The 17,031-nt window shown below is 37.7% G+C and overlaps 1 protein-coding gene across 8 annotated transcripts in view; it reads left to right on the top strand.

Moving 5' to 3' along the window:
• The window catches only part of COL12A1 (collagen type XII alpha 1 chain), a 106,009-nt gene that overhangs the window by 76,502 nt on the left and 12,476 nt on the right, over positions 1-17,031 (top strand). For all 8 annotated transcript variants that reach the window (XM_072855302.1, XM_072855304.1, XM_072855303.1 and 5 more), the window contains 9 exons: positions 5,565-5,714; positions 6,877-6,954; positions 7,591-7,677; positions 8,551-8,604; positions 9,139-9,234; positions 11,306-11,359; positions 12,596-12,649; positions 14,352-14,405; positions 15,527-15,598. In XM_072855302.1, the coding sequence (XP_072711403.1) occupies positions 5,565-5,714; positions 6,877-6,954; positions 7,591-7,677; positions 8,551-8,604; positions 9,139-9,234; positions 11,306-11,359; positions 12,596-12,649; positions 14,352-14,405; positions 15,527-15,598 (699 nt within the window). The remainder of the gene's footprint in view (positions 1-5,564; positions 5,715-6,876; positions 6,955-7,590; positions 7,678-8,550; positions 8,605-9,138; positions 9,235-11,305; positions 11,360-12,595; positions 12,650-14,351; positions 14,406-15,526; positions 15,599-17,031) is intronic.

Below are 17,031 nucleotides of genomic sequence, written 5' to 3'. Positions count from 1 at the left end.
GCACATGAAAGAGGAAGAATAAAAGATAAACTGAGAAAAAAAGGAAAGGAAGTTGTGGAGAGAAAAGATTGCGGGGGGGGAGTGTAATGATTTGAAATCATTCAGAGAAGAGGAGGATATAGCCATGGAAAGTAAGTAGCTATTGACTTATAGATAAAGGCAGGGAACCAGTTTTGGAAGGTTAATAGCATATTGAATAAGAATCATATGTTTAATAAACATAATACGTGTATATGTGTATATTTTGTATATATGAATGTGTATTGGTACATCTTTGGCTTAAATTCACTGGGCCTAAAATATTCCAAAGTAACGTTAGCTGAGGATGTAACAATAATGAGAGAGAGCCCATAAAAGATCATATCATCTATCTGCGATTTAGAATGAAACTCACGTTTTTTGAATTGTCAAAATGGCTAGTGAAATCTTTACACGTTACTGCATCTGCCTTCAACTGTGACAGTTTTGTGCTTGCTTTTCTAATTTTGTGCACCAAATTATGAAAATTGATCCTGCTGGGCTTCCTTACATCTAATCATCAGGAAGATTTTGACTCAGGCTACTTATATATCTAAAACACAATTTAAAAAATGTTTTCTTGCTGTGTAAAGTATAAATGTTTAGGGCAAGAACGTGAGTTGCAATTGCAACATTTTTGGTCAGCTGAAATGCACATTCTCATGTTTTCATTTGTCTCCCTTCTGTTTAGTTTAGATTTCTTCTGATGGCTAAATATGGCTGGAGTATAACATTTGTTTTCTTTATGATACGCTCTCCTGCATGACTAGTCACTACTAGCATTCCTCTGAGGATACTGATAAAGAGGTTGCCTCTGTCAACTTGCTGATACTGGAGGCCACATTGCCAACCTAGTTCTGCTAGGCTGAAAGCAGGGAAAGATAGCTGGTGCCAGCATTGTAATATTTTGTGACTTCATCTATTTAAAACATGGATGACTATGAAAATTACACAGTACTATAAAAGCTATTGGTTGCCTCAGAATTTGACAGAGGATAATTTCCCAAACTGCTTCTATGTTATATCCAATTATTCTTTTATAATTTATGTAATGGCTAATTATTTTTGCATATATGAAGAAATGTTTATGTCATTGACTTTGTAACTGATACTTATGAGTAGGCTTGGATCACATCTGCATTAGGCAGCCTCTATTTTGTCCTTGGCATTTGGCTTTTTGCCTGCCTTTCTTTTGATAGCTTAGTAGGACAACTGAATTTTAAGGAAATGTATTAATCTACTGGAGTGAGAAAAACTGTCAGTAAAGGCTAGGATAGATACTGTTTTGGTGTAAAAGTGGAGTCATTTTATCACCAAGAAGTACTGTTAAGACATAGAACAGCACGTAGCATGCCTCATTGTCGTGGTTTAGCCCCAGCCGGCAACTAAGCACCACGCAGCTGCTTGCTCCCGCCCTCCCCCCCCCACGCCCCCCGCGGTGGGATGGGGAAGAGAATCAGAAGAGTAAAAGTGAGAACACTCGTGGGTTGAGATAAAGACAGTTTAATAGGGAAAGCAAAAGCCGCGCACGCAAGCAAAGCAAAACAAGGAATTCATTCACTCCTTCCCATGGGCAGGCAGGTGTTCAGCCATCTCCAGGAAAGCAGGGCTCCCTCACGCGTAATGGTTACTTGGGAAGACAAACGCCATCACTCCGAATGTCTCCCCCTTCCTTCTGCTTCCCCAGCTTTATATACTGAGCATGATGTCATGTGGTATGGAATAGCTCTTTGGTCAGTTTGGATCAACTATCCTGGCTGTGTCCCCTCCCAGCTTTTTGGGCACCTGGCAGAGCATGGAGAGTTGAAAAAAGTCCTTGACCAGTGTAAATACCGCTTAGCAACAGCCAAAACATCAGCGTGTTATCAATATTATTCTCAGACTAAAACCCAAAACACAGCACTACACCAGCCACTAGGAAGGAAATCAACTCTATCCCAGCTGAAACCAGGACACTCATTTTAGATATCAGTGTCAGAGTTGAGACTTCCCTTCTTTAGGTCAGTGGTGTGAAGCTCTCTTCACACTGTACTGCCAGCAGTCTGTTTTCAGTGTCTGCTGCTAATTTCATTGACGTTCAGAGTCATATTTTTCCTTGTAGTTCCTCTAAACATGATAGAGCTGAGCAGAATTATCTGACAGCACTTACAGTGAAGCTCTGCTCATTTATCAGAGCAAATGGGGAACAACCTGCAACCCCAGCAATACTAGCAGTTATGCATAACTGTTTATTACACTTGCTGGTGAAAAACAATTACAGGGAAAATAAAAATCCAGAATTTTGTATTATTTTAATAGTTAAATACACTCACACATATGAACAGAAACCAATCCTAAGATGCCAAACGATGTACAGGAGTAACAGCCACTTGCAAATTATCTTATAAGTCTGGAACTATGAATTCTTGCTTATGAGACTATTTCTTATGCAAAAATGTATCAGTTATTTAGTGCAGTGTGTCATTCCCCCTTTTTTTTTTCCCAGAAAGGAATCAAAAGTTCCGATTTTGATAGTGTTTAAAGTAACTGGAGTAGCCTTGATTTAAAGAGCTGTATTGGGGATTTTTCACCATGTAACTGAGCTGATTCCTCTGGATTCTCTCCAGGATGATTACTGAGATTGCTGTATGAGTCAGGTTAATGATAGCATCATGGGATGCTCATGTGCTGGGAAAGCCTTATGTATCACCTATGTTGATTAGCTCCTAATAAAGGATAGCAGTAGTTTCAGCTGGATGAAGGAAGGAAAGTAAGATTAACATATTTCAGAAGGTAATTTTGCAATTTCTCCTACCATCCAGTTTCAAAGAAATGACAAATCTTTAGAATGCAAGAAGATGTTTTCCAAAATATCAAACATTTTTGTGGTTTTCATTCGATGACTTACTGGCTCATTCAGGGAAGCACAGTTAACTACACCTAACTGTGCAGGGACATTTACTTTGGCATACTTGAACACTTTGCGTAGCGTAGCTGTGGTGAAAGCTGTTGAATCTGGCAAGTCCCATAGGAAAAATCCTGACTGCCTGAGACAGTCATTAATTTATAACTGAATGTTCTAGAGAGATGGACGACTTCTACTTTCTTATTCTTACCATGCTAGACTTCCTTTTAGATTGCAGTTTTGCAGTAGTTAGCCACAGGAAATTTGATAATGAGTATATGTCTTTCTGCTGATGTACATATGGGATAATAGTTTGCTTAGCTTATTGATGTGGTTCATTTAGCAGTAGATCAGAACACCATCCAACTTTATCTTAGAGGGGGTCCAGAGGGAAAGATTAAAGTATGTTTTCTTTCTTAAAACCTCAGTGCCTTCTGGCACTGGAAATGGTCAGAATTGATGCTTTATGCTGGTGTGTTAGAAATTGAAGAGAATGTTTTATTAACATTTTGTTGAAAACAAAAATTTTGTTGAAAACAAAATGCAGCAGGATTGAATACAGAGATGTTTTATGTACTGTAAACACTAGATGCATACTTTAATTAGATTTATGCTTGGTCCATGAGATTCAGACTGGAATTCAGAGCTGGCATTAGATCAGCAGTGAGTGGAGTCAATGACTTGCGGGACCCTTGCTTATTTTTGACTGCTAGGGTCACTTCTTTAGATAGATAGATGATGCTCAGAAGTCATTGCTGTTTGAACATTTTCAAATTGATGGTCCCATTCAGCATTCTGATGTAGATTCACCTCTCCTAAGTTTTGTGTGCAAATGAAAATGCAGTAATATGCATTTGCTACGCAGATGTCATTTGCTTTATTTAATTTGTGACAAATGCTTAACATTCCAGTAGAAGGACTTGCACGTTAGGTACCTTTCAGAATTAGTAAATTACATCTGTGATGAGTTTAAACTGTTCGATGCATTAGTTAACCTGTAAAATTTAGTCATATAATCAAATGACTGAGTATGTGATGTATAAATGATAATGAATTTAAAGATTTGGCATGGTGCTTATTTTATTTTGTGGAAAGTCTGGTATGTAATACCAGAATATACTTTGGAGACACTCAGCTATCTTTCCACTATGTTTTTATTTGGTCAATGAACAATGTTGGGAATATTCATTAAAAAACCACTTGTATACACTGCACTGAGAATTAAACTGTGATGCCAACTGAATTTCAGATGACAAAAAATGAGGGCAGTTTCAAAAGTCTTAATTCCATTTATATAAAGCATAAGCACATAATGTTTAAAGAGTTTTAGATAAGCTATGGTGATGCCTTGTAGACAACTCCACATGGGAAAATATTTAATATGGAAAAAAAGAACAAATTCTCAGGAGATTGTTCTGGCGCTTGTTGACTCAGGATATTTAAGGGAATCTCTGTTTCAATTTTATGCCAATTTTTTTAAGCAGTCATCAAATAGCAGTATGTTTCTGAAGGGTTATGTACTGTGATAACAAAAGCTTTAAAATATAAATACATACTTCAAGGATTCTTTACTGCTGGTCTTACTGTGTTGATATTTTAACAATTACATAGATGTTATAATGTTGTATATAAAATATATGCAGTATGTAAGGTATATAAAGCCACTGACACCTTTCTGTTGCCTTAAGATGTTCTTCCATCAAGTGCACATTAGATTTATTAAAATGTCAGACCCTTGTTTCTTTCTTGGAGGCTCCTGAATGTCTTCTTATTTCATAGATATGTAGGAAATTCACTGTAGGACAAATTCACATTCACCATATGTACTATAAATTTTTGGAGTCGTACCCTTTGCTTAAGTTTTGTTTGTTCTTCTGTTTAAGGTTTACAGTGTTTTCCCCAAACCCTTCATTCTCTTCTCCTGGTAAACTTACTCTCCCTTTGTTACAGTCATTCTTTTCTCTCTCCTAAGTTTCCCTTATTTCCAGTAATTAATCTCTTCCTCTTCCCTGTTTCCCCTTATTTTGGCATATATTTTTGTAAAATTTCTCTCATGGAAATTTCTCTAATGGAAATTTCTCTCTTGCATCTTCCATTATTTTGTCTTTTTCTGGGCACGCTTCTCTGCTTACTTCCTGTATCTCAATGCAACTAATACCTCTGGTTGAGTCATCTATGGAAACTGAACCCTGGCTCTTTGGATCTGAAACAATCTACTCTCTGAACTACAGACATACTATTAGCCAGTGGGGCAGTCACAGACTCCTAAACCTGTTGTGTGGTCCCAGCCATCAGAAGAGGACAAGAAGAGCTTATATTCACTTCCTCTCAAAAATTATTTCTATTTTTTACTTTTAAGCCATCTTAAAGCAATTTTCAGGCAAGCTTTTAAAAATAGATCATTGTAGTACAACTATTATATTAAATAGTACTTCTTAGCTGTGCTTGTGTATTCATCTTATTCACCTTCAATACATTTTAAAGAGGTTACTAATGTCATAGACTTTCCTTGAGTTTGAATTTTTCCACCAGTTGAAAGTAAAGCAGGATTACTAGGAAGAAAATTTAAAACAGTATTACCTAAACAGTGAAATACTGTTAAAGTATTAAAGTAAATATGCCTATGTGCCTTTTCTAAGTATTATGTTAAACTTTTTTTCAGGTCCATATTGTTGTAACTTCATCAAATGTTAAGATTTACATTGACTGCAGTGAAATACTGGAAAAACCAATTAAGGAGGCTGGAAACATCACAACTGATGGCTATGAAATTCTTGGGAAACTTCTGAAAGGCGACCGGAGATCAGCAACAGTAAGCAATAAACATTAATCTATTCACTAATGCAAGCCTTTGAAATTTTCTGAGGAACATAGAGATTAAGGATTGCTAAGAAACCAGTATTGCACACTAAGCTTTGAAGTGTCTGTACTGCAAGACCCAATATACTTAACTGAGAAGTTTGGTCTTGATAGCTTCTCATTCTAGCAGAATTGCGAGAATAAAAATCTAATAGCTGAAAGTTGCAGTCAGGTAAATTCAAACAAGAACAGCAATGTTTTTCTTTTAATAGGGAGAGTAGTTAGTCATTGGAATAATTTACTGTGGATTCTCTATCATTGGGAATCTTTAAATGAAGATTGTTTTGTTTTTCTAAAAGACATACTCTAACGAACAGGTTTTAATTCTGGCAAGTCCTATGGTCTGTCTTGTACTGGGTGATCAGAGTAATCCCCACTGGCTATAATGAAAAAGTGGCTGCTGCTATGAAGGGCACACCAATTATCTTGATAGATTAACTATACTTAAAGTGTAATCAATGCTATTACCTGGGCTTCATATTAGAAGATTTAGGTCTGCAATCTGACCCATATGTGCAAACCCTAAACACCTGAAGAAAGTTCTTGGTGCTTACCACCAAATTTTTGGTTGTATGTATCAAACTACAGGATCATAGCTCTTGGGGTGAAAAAAAGAGAGGAAACTGCTCTTACCGTACAGTCTACCTAAGGTCCCCACTTCAGCTTTTCTGCAGAACTTTTCCCCACTAATGTCAGTGGAAAGGTCCATACATAAATCTGAATTAATATATGATCCAAGGACTGCAGTCTTTAGAGCTGGTCCAAAAGTTTTTCAGCCAAATTTCATGTTGAAGCGCACAGGCACTCAGCCAATGTAGAAGTTCATCGGTATTATTAATTAAGTATTGCAAAATATTTCTTAAGTCACTTTGTTTTGCCCCAGAACAAGAGCAAGCATCAGTGCCTGAATTCTTGTAGCCTTATGTAGGCTCGGTTTTAAATTTTTTATTATTTTTAAATCATTTTTCTGTCAGTGTCAAAAAAAGAAGTGAAAGTCTGAATGATGTTAACTACATTAGAAATAAATTGTTTGAGAGTAATTTTTAATGATAATGCCACTAGATTTCATAAATAACATCTCTAGTATTTTTCAAGAGTCCTCCTGTCTTTTACAGTTAGAAATCCAGAATTTTGACATTGTATGCAGTCCCGTTTGGACTAGCAGAGACAGATGCTGTGATCTTCCTTCTATGGTAAGTATAAATGAACCAGAAGCTATTCAGAAAATTGTTATTAATAGCAAATCTAACAATATCAATATTAGCCTGGTATTATACCTCGTACTGGCAACACTAAATCACAGTTGTCAGAGCAGCCAGTGAACAACACTGCATTTCAAAGTTTTGTGTCTGAAGGGGAAAGACTGTAATGTGCTAGAATTGAATCCCTTAGGAAAGGTGGAAAAAATGTCAGTTATATTTTGTATTTCAGTGATATTTAAGATCCTAGGTATTACGAATGGAATAGCTATATTATTTTGTTATTTAATCTATTCTTAGATTGGCATTCAAAAACTAACTAGTTTATTCTTTGTCAGTGCAAGCTGATTGTCTAATAGATAAAAACATTAGAACAACAGAAATTGCATATGAATTTGATTTTGCCTGTGTGTCTGTTGTTAGTGTCTTGTATAGCTCGCAGAGAAAATTTGCTCAAAATATGAAAGGTCCTGTAGAAACATTTGGAAACCACTGTTTAGCTGTAAGTTTCACTTGTACTTGAAAACAGGATAATAGAGAATCTTGCTGTTATTGTTGTAGAAAAGTATACTGCCACCAAGTACTTTTCTTTAAAAGGACAGTAATAGTTGTGATTGATTGAATTTTCAGAGAGATGAAGCAAAATGCCCAGCTCTTCCAAATGCTTGTACCTGTACTCAAGACAGCGTGGGACCTCCAGGACCCCCTGGACCAGCTGTAAGAAACTATTTGCAATAGACAGATTTTCTGATTTTTAAATTTATGGAAGTAGTTTTGTATTGATCTGTGGTTTTGTGAAACAAAGGTCAGTCAGAGAGAAAGTTTCTATCAACACGTCCATAACATCATGGTAATCTGTTCCCCTTTCATCTTAGTTTAAAACACAGTTGGGCAGCTCCTACCACCTCTACTTGTTTAATAATCCTTTTCCCATATTTCCAATGTGCTCACTGTGAATAGCTCCTCATTGTTTGATAGGTTGAAAGAATCTGGCCCAATCTCAGCAGTCTTGTACTTCAGGTACAAGATATTTTTAATGGACCTTGCAAATATTTTTCCTAAATACAGAGTCAGGATTTCACCCAAGGAAGGATTCTTTACTCTGTCGGGGAAATAAATTAGTTACTCTCTTTTTTTATGTGGAGAGATAGTAATCCATGGAATGGATATGCTCCTACCAATTGCTTTGAATATAAGGGAGTTATACTCAGCCCAGTAGTCCTTCTACTTTGAAGGTCTCAAAAATGCTGCATGAGGAATCTGAAGCCCAGTTAAGTTGTCTGGCAGTCTACTAGAGAGTTATCCACAGAGATTTTGATGAATGTAAATCAAAGAAGTTTATATTGGCAGAGACAAAAATGACAATAATTTTTCATAGGCTGAATTGGCAAGGCTGAAGCTGACGTGGTTTACCTGAGTTTCTGATGCATGTTTTATTCTAGTACTCTTTTTAGCAGTGTGATCTATACACTTCAAAACTTTGGGCTTTCACAGAGGAGTTTGATAAAGAGGATTCATAGCGCATACCAGTATGATGTACCCTTGTTTTCCCTGTATGAAATACATTTTATTTCCAAATATTCATTTTAGGGTGGCCCAGGCGCTAAAGGTCCCAGAGGTGAAAGGGGTTTGACTGGATCATCTGTAAGTATCTTTGTGGAATGTGTCTATAATGTTGTCACATGCTTACCTGAATTAAAATATTTATGCTTAGTTCTATGCTGAGCTAAGAATGGAGATTAAAAAATTAATCGGAAATATGCCTATATGTTATTTATGTGCAGCCTACCTATTTGAGACTATGTGTACACAGCCTATGTACCTATGTAGCCTCAAAGGCATTGACTGCACATCAGGAAACTAGAGTACATGCATCAGGGTGGTAATACACACTCTGCAGCATTGTTGTCCTTTCTTCTGTACAGGGGAGACAGCTATACTTCTAATTAACACTGCAAGAAGGCATGTATTGGCCTGAGACCGCCAACATGAATCAGAGAATGGCTTATGAAAGCATAAGCCATTTGGATAACTTTCCACAGTTGTTCTTAAGTATTGAATGGATTAATAATATCCAGGCTTCTGACTTATGCTAAGTGTCTAACACAAAGGATTTTGCAGTTACAGATCTAAGAAGGGGTTGTAATTTACAATCTTCTTTTAATTTTCTGCTTTAAGGGACCACCTGGCCCTCGTGGCGAAACAGGTCCTCCTGGCCCTCAAGGTCCCCCAGGTCCGCAGGGTCCCAATGGGCTGTCAATCCCAGGAGAACCGGTGAGTGGCTGTTCTGAGTGTGGGTGGCACTACGTGTGGAGTCAGAGCTGTCCATGGGGGTGGTGGTCTTGGGAAGAGGGTGGCAGCTTTGCCCTAACATTCGTTTTTCCCTGCAATGCAGCAGTATTATGAAACAAATCTCTTTCTGAAATGAGTCTCTTCCAATACCATAGCATTTTCTATCCTGAATGTTACGTGTGCTTATGGGACGTCTGTGAAGGGACAGAGTCTAAGCGTTGTAATGTACATTGTGCTACTCCATTTTTTCTCTTACAGCTTTTCTGTAGAGTTGCTAGGCCTTCAAGTTCGAGGACGCAAAACAATCAAATTGTGATACAGGAAAACTAAGAATGCAATATTACTCTGAAGCCTTTCTCACAGATTTACATGTCCAACTTCTATTTTCTGAGCTTAAATCAGTAGCTGAAAGTTCAGAGAGGCAATGGGTGCCTAGATCTAGGCATACAAAATAGCCCTGCGTTCTTTGGAGGCTTTCCTGGCAACAGAATGCATATTTTAGTGAGAGGCTACTTCTGATTTCATGTACATGCCTTCAAAGCCAGAGTAACTCTGTTAACACTGATGAAATTTCACCAGATTTGGGTTTTTAGAGCAGATAGCATAGGTAACCCTTTGTCTACATTCTGAATGTATTAAGACTCCTTTTGCCATATTTTAATAAGTAATCATCCCAAAAGCACGAATATAATTTTGATGTTTCCTGTTTAGGAATAGCTTGAATTTTTTATATAATCAGGTACTTTTTGTATAAAGTCTTTGATTAAAATACAAGGTTTATGAAAACAAATAATAGAATTGGTGTCTGATTGCACAGTCTCATTTTGCATTTGAAACCAGCTTACCTTCTCAGTCTGTAATGTAGTTTGGGAAATGGAAAACAAAATGTGCTTTAAGATTAGGTACACCTTCTGTTTTGTAAGGACAAAGTCAAAAGATTTTGTTAACCAGTGTAGATGCTTTTCAGTTTTTTGTTATATACTGGGAGGAAAAACTTCATCAAGATGGCCTAGAGGTGCCAAACAGCAAGAAAGGCGAAACACATTCCTTTTACACGTGGAATACAATAAATACTTTTATTTGTCACATTCTGTTTGAAAACCTTTGAAGAATGAAAGCACCAATAAAATCAATGTAATTCTTGGAACTTCTCATAAGTTAACAATGTTAGAGGGCCACTTTTGAGTCACATACATAATTTCATTTTTCATATCAATTGCAATTCACATTGGCAGGCTATGTTTACAAATTGATTATTTGTGTGTCATCAACAGTTATTAATGCTGGATTACCACACAAGCCACTGTGGAAAATAAATATTGTATTGTCAAATTTAGCTCATGTTTAGCTAAATTTAGACTGTGCATTTATACTACAGTGCATTATCAAATTTAGACTGTGCATTTATACTACAGTGCTATAGTATATGTGGAATGCAAGCAAGTTGTGAAAGGCAATACATTGCTTCTTTATATGCTCCTACACCTTGTGCCCTGGAAGTGTGTAATGCCTTTTAGACCATGGGTTAGAAGAAAACAGTGATACTTTAAAAAGACTGAGCTTTTGCCTTTCTTGAATGTAGGCAGCTCCATTCACCAGTTGAGAAAGATAAGGGAGGTTGAGAGAAAACATGTAACCCTTCCCTGCTTTCCTGCTTGTGAAGATATTGATCTGTCCCTCTGACTGAAAAGTCTGTGTTACTTCCTTATGAAAATATGTGCCCCTTTCAAATGTCTGCTTGCCTATGTTTTTAATATAATGTCAACTGGTCATCCTGCATTTGCAAATGTTTGTAAGATGATCAGAATTGCTTCAGTTAAGAGGTATATGTATCTTGGTTTATTCCATAATCATAGAATCATAGAATCATTTAGGTTGGAAAAGACCTTTAGATCTTTGAGTCCAACCATAAATGATAATACATAAATAGCTTATGGATTCCTCAATTTAGGTATCTTGCAGGAATTATTTCAAGTCCGTTTACACAAATTAGTTATTTTCCTGACCTATTCTGTAATTCAGAATCTCTAACAATAATTTATGAAAATTATAGGGTCGTCAAGGAATGAAAGGTGATGCTGGCCAGCCTGGACTACCAGGGCGATCTGTAAGTTGATACTTACACAAGATAATGTCATTTTACACTATTCCTGATGCAGGTTGGCTGCTGAACAGCTGTCTTTGACATCACTAGGAATCATGGGCTCTTCTCATACCTTCCTAAGCAATAGTTTTGGAAACATAATTATCTTACACTTAGGAATTTGAAATGTAGGAAATAGTAAACCATTCAAAGCAGCAAGAGTGAAAGAACAGCTGTAGTGAGTCAAGCCAAATGTCCATCTGGATAGCTGTGAATGCATGGGGACAGACCATTGGATTAGGAAAAGTACACTGATAACTCCCTAGGAAGGTGTCTCAACTTCTGACCACCTGCAGTTAAATGTCTTCCTAAAATAGAGGTTGCAGAATCTTTGCTGAACCTTTCTTCAGCAATGTTGTCTAATTGCTTTCTACTTTTGGAAGTCAAATGGTCTTGGGACATTAATTGTATGTTTTCTGAAAGAAGAAAGCAATATTAAATTTCACTTACTTGCAGGTTTCTCTATTGTAAACTAGGATTAGGTTTTGAGGAGAAAAAATAAGGGTTTTCTTGGATAATCAGCCAGATTTGAATAATCTAAGGTCATTGAGCTGCACACGTGGTGATATAACTAATATTCCTTGGTTACTATATTGTTCTTGATTTTACTGGGGATATGAAGACTGTATGGGAGATGCTGGTAGATTTAGTTTCATGTATCAGATAAGGTCAGTCATGAACCAAGGGCCTTGTATCCTTTACCTGTTTTATTAGTCCTTATATCCCTGAGTAACATTTAGGGAGCAGTAGAAAGCAATGCTATATTTTAGTGTACAGTGAGATTAGCCAGAAAAGGGGGAAGAACATGACAACATGATACAAGGCTGTTCAATATCCAATTCCTACAACAGTGGTACTGATACTACAGAGCGTTAAAGGATTAGCTGACATCTGTAAGTCATGCTTGTAAAAGCAATAAACCAGGTATATCTGTTTTATGGGAACAGTACTGAAAACTATTTTTGAAGTTGAATTATGGGCTGGTGAGGTAATGGAAGTAAAAAGCAGGGTGATGGTGAAGACTCTTGTATCGTGTATATGAAATAAATGGTTTCTCCTAAAGGTTTGTTTTATTTTTGTAAATGACAAAAAACAACATTGAAGACAGTTAGATATTAAATGTGTGCATGATTAGATTATTATCATAGCAGTGATGTTTGTTCTGTCATGCATACAGTTTATCATTCCTTTTCCCTCTAGGGAACCCCAGGTTTACCTGGTCCACCTGGCCCAATGGGACCTCCAGGCGAAAGGGTAAGGTTTCCTCAGTTTATCTTCTGAAAAGACTGAGTAATGTTTCCCCCCACCCTTCTTTATCATACCTTTTTGTTTTCAAATGCTTTTTCAAAAGGAGTCCTTTTATCAGTATCCAACCTAGAGAGGTAAAAGTGGAAGGACTGGAAAAACCTGGGGGTGAAAACTTTCCCAGATAGCCATAGGGTAGCCAGATAGTTTCTGTAAAAATGGCACTGCTCACCTCCTGACTAGGTTTTCAGATGCCTGCACCCATAGAGCAGTATGTCCACTGAGCAGGGCTCTGCTGAGGTACTCAGCCCTGCTTTCTTCCACACGCTGTTGCTGCTGCAGGGGATCCCTTTGAAACTCTGCTTGTCTCAATGTCTGGGAGATGTCATATCTGTAAAGAATCTGTCTGTGCCATTCTTACTGTGGAGGTCAAGTTTGCTCCTTAACCTTTGACCATCTGGAGCTAAGAACTTTTCTTTGGATGGGGGATTCTGAAATGTCTTCATAATGAAGGGCATGGGCACAGGTATTTCACTGTGGAGTTGTTGCAATCCCTTTCTTTTAATTTGGGGTCATGTCGTGGTTTAGCTTCAGTTTAGCTTTCAATTATAATAATAATAATAATAATAGTAATGAAAAGGAAAACAACAAAAGAGAGAGAGAGGAGCAAAACCCAGGGAAATACAAACAAGTGATGCAACTGCTCACCACCTGCTAACCGACGCCCAGCCAGTCCCCGAGTAGTGATCGCTACCCCCTGGCCAACTCCCCCCAATTTATATACTGAGCATGATGTCATATGGTATGGAATAGCCCTTTGGCCAGTTGGGGTCAGCTGTCCTGGCTGTGCCCCCTCCCAGCTTCTTGTGCACCTGGCAGAGCATGGGAAGCTGAAAAGTCCTTGACTAGTGTAAACACTGCTTAGCAACAACTAAAACATCAGTGTGTTATCAACATGATTCTCATACTAAATCCAAAACAGAGCACTGTATTAGCTACTAGGAAGAAATTAACTGTCCCAGCTGAAACCAGGACAGGTCAACTAAGCAAACCTCTTTTATCTTCATAGTGGCATATCACCTTTGAGATGACTGACGCAATGACTTACTTACCTTTACAGTCAAAACTGATAGCTGATATATGCATTTATAGTTATCCTTTAGTGGGAGTTGATAGCCGGAAATGAAAACAGACCACCATGTGATAGCCAGTTGCCAAAGAACATACCACGGGATTGGTGGGTCATTAGTGGGCCATCAACGTTAATTTGTAAATGTTATATTAGATTGTTGAAATGGGATTTCTCAGCATCTCTTCTTGCAGGGGAAGCATCTGAGAAGCAGATTGTTCTTCATTTAAGTAGAAACCTCAGATTTTCTAGCTAATCTGTGAGTGAGAGAATGGCAAAAGGGAGATCTTGCTCCTCTGGGATAGAACAATGATTCCTTTTCTTAAAAATGTTGAGAGAGACTCATTCCATCTTCAGCTAATCAACAGCAGCTGAACATCTTCTAAATTGGCTGAAGCTCATTGTTCCATAGCGTTCTCCAGCATTAGTCGTGATAGCTATTTTTATAACTTACATTGTGGATGGGTTTTAAAATACATGCTAGTAGTAATCAGGAGTACTGCAATTATGTAATCTTAAAGGCCATTTTAATCAGGCTACAATCTTAGGTTAATCTCTAATCAAGCTTTTGTTTTTGAATAGGGTTTCACAGGAAAAGATGGTCCCACAGGTCCCAGAGGCCCACCAGGACCAGCGGTAAATATAATTTTGTCTTTGATATACTCTGAAATAAGAGACCTGAGCCGAGAGAGCCACATTGACATTTTCAGTTTCTGTCAAATATGAAATGTATCCTCTGTTTAATATCCTAAGTGGATCTGGGAAACTCTCAGTAAAAGGTGAGCAGACAGCTGCGTAAAGCATGTATTCACAAACATTCACAAGAGTAGTTTTGAAACTGATTTCTGCCAGTGTAAATAGGGGAAGAACCAGTTTACCTGGTTCTTCAGGCATGATCTTTAAATGCATAGCTAGTTCTACTGAAACCAGTTTATTACTTGTAGTCTGGTGAAAACAAACGTTGTTAATACAAGTTTCTCTTGACAAGAGTATTTGAGGATTAGTTTTTGCTTAAAAAGCTACTTCATTGTGTTTTGTGAGACCATGTTAGAAAAGGTACTGGTTGTTAGAAAAAAACATACCATGCTGGATCAGACAGCCCTAGATAGGCAAGTTGCTGAAGCTCCGTGTTACCAGGTCCAACCAGTAGCAAGGCAGAAGATGTATTTCCAGTAGGCACACGTTCACAGAGCACAGAGCATTTACACCATGTATATTTATATATCCAGGAGTCACTAGGCAGGGTATTATTTGGGCTGCCCCCGCTCTCCCACAATTGTCTTTCTTGTGCTCCTTTGTGGGTGTGCAGATGAGCTTTTATCACCTAACCTAACACTGGTCTTTTATTTGTTCATATTTATCTCGTATCACTAGAATGACTTTTATGGACTTCTTTTTGTGGACTTTTACATGGATAACAGACCTCCTATATGAAGTTAGAAGGCCAAATGGTCTTGTATTCCTTTAGGAATCTGTCATTAAGAGCGGTACTAAAAACATATAGACACTCTCTGCATCTCTAGATTCAGAAATGCTTGTTAAACGGTGGTGTTATGTAAAAGGACATATTTCCATGAAGAAACAAACCATTTTTTCCAGAGGAAAGTTTTCAAGCCTGATATGTACCTAACAGGAAAAAAAAACCTGATAGAAGCCATTTTCATTATTGCTTTGCACTCAATACAATAACCCATTTCTTACTAGTACTTAGGCCGTTGTGGATTTCCACAATTCACTTTACATGTTTTCTGCTGTAGGGTGCTCCGGGAGTTCCAGGAGTTGCTGGCCCAAGTGGAAAACCAGGGAAGCCAGGAGATCGTGGGACACCAGTAAGATAATGATACACTTATAGTATCAAATTTAAAATTACAGTCTGTTGATGAATATGAGACTTCTCCTTGCTTTAAATACTTGTCTTGCACTTATGGCAGTGGTTAATACAGTGGAGCTGACGTAAGACCACAAGCCTTTTTTTCAAACAATTTTATTTTTACAGTATGTCATTTTGCTGAGTTTAATAGTTGGGGCTGGAAATTGTGGTCTCTGGTTTCCACTAAAAAGATCATAGGCTATTATGTGCCAAGGCATATATTCCTACACTGCATAAGCATGAAGAACTGGGTCAGCAAAACGACTGGGAAGTCTTATATTTGTCTATGTGTGTGTGTGTAGTAATAAAGTGGTACACTGCTGAAGATGAACAATCTTTGATAATATTACATAATCACTTCTGTTTTGCAAATGTTTTGTGTTTTTTACAATGTGCTTTCAAAATTATTTGGGAGTGTTTTCTGTGGGTTCTATTCAAACCTTTAAAGTGCATCCTGAATAGGGAGAAAGAGCAGGAGGTGCTGCCTCCCACCAACAGTTTCAGGAGAAATTTGAACTGATTCATTTATAGGATCTCTGAGAAATTATGTTTGAGTCAGGAGTGGAGACAGCAATTGAAATGGGAAGTCATTCATTACTTGTACCTTAACATCTGGCAATCAGCCAGAATTTTCCATCCTGCTTCAATGTCATTGTGTATATGACAGCTGGATAATTTGGAAGAATATATAGTAGGCTGGGCAGCTTGATGTTTATGAAGTGGAAGTTCCCAGAAGCACCTGGAAGCTGGGTCATTTTCTCATAAACATGTTGAATTCAGTCTGCATTTGCCAGCCTATAAATCCCATTTCTCCTTGCAGTAGAGGACATTTAGTGTCTTAGGAAAGTGTTGAAGCTTTCCTGCCTTTAGACATACATTGCTAACATGATATTCCTGCTAGGTCAGATGCTTGATAGACATAGCTGGGGCACAAGGTGCTGTGGTTTGTTCACAAGTGAGCTTCAAACTACCAGGTGTATCCAAGTTTTCCTTCACCTGAGACACTGGATAGCTGACCCAGTTCAGCAGCAAAGATATTCTGCAGGTAAATAATGTGCACAGAAGGAAATTTGTCTACAAACCCAGTTTCAGTGCTTTTGCAAAACAAGGCAGTCAACTCCTGTCCAAGCACCACGTGTAAGTTCTCCTACACTCTAATCTTAAGAGTTCCTTTCAGTTAGAAATACATTTTTTACCAGTTATTGCACTTTCTTGTAATGGGACACTGTGCATTATATTTACCATTTCTTATGTTTCTAGAACAGATCCCAGCAGGAATTCTGGCTTGCACCTTGCACAGATGTTTTATCAGACTCCTGGTGGATAGAATTTCAACGCTTTCCTTTGTGTCCGGCATTAGAATTGCCAAAGGTGCAGCCTAATGGCCAAATG

The sequence above is a fragment of the Ciconia boyciana genome, chromosome 3 (genome assembly GCF_034638445.1).
Source record: "Ciconia boyciana chromosome 3, ASM3463844v1, whole genome shotgun sequence".
In the NCBI taxonomy this organism is placed as follows: Eukaryota; Metazoa; Chordata; class Aves; order Ciconiiformes; family Ciconiidae; genus Ciconia; species Ciconia boyciana.
This window is presented reverse-complemented; position numbering and strand designations above follow the sequence as displayed.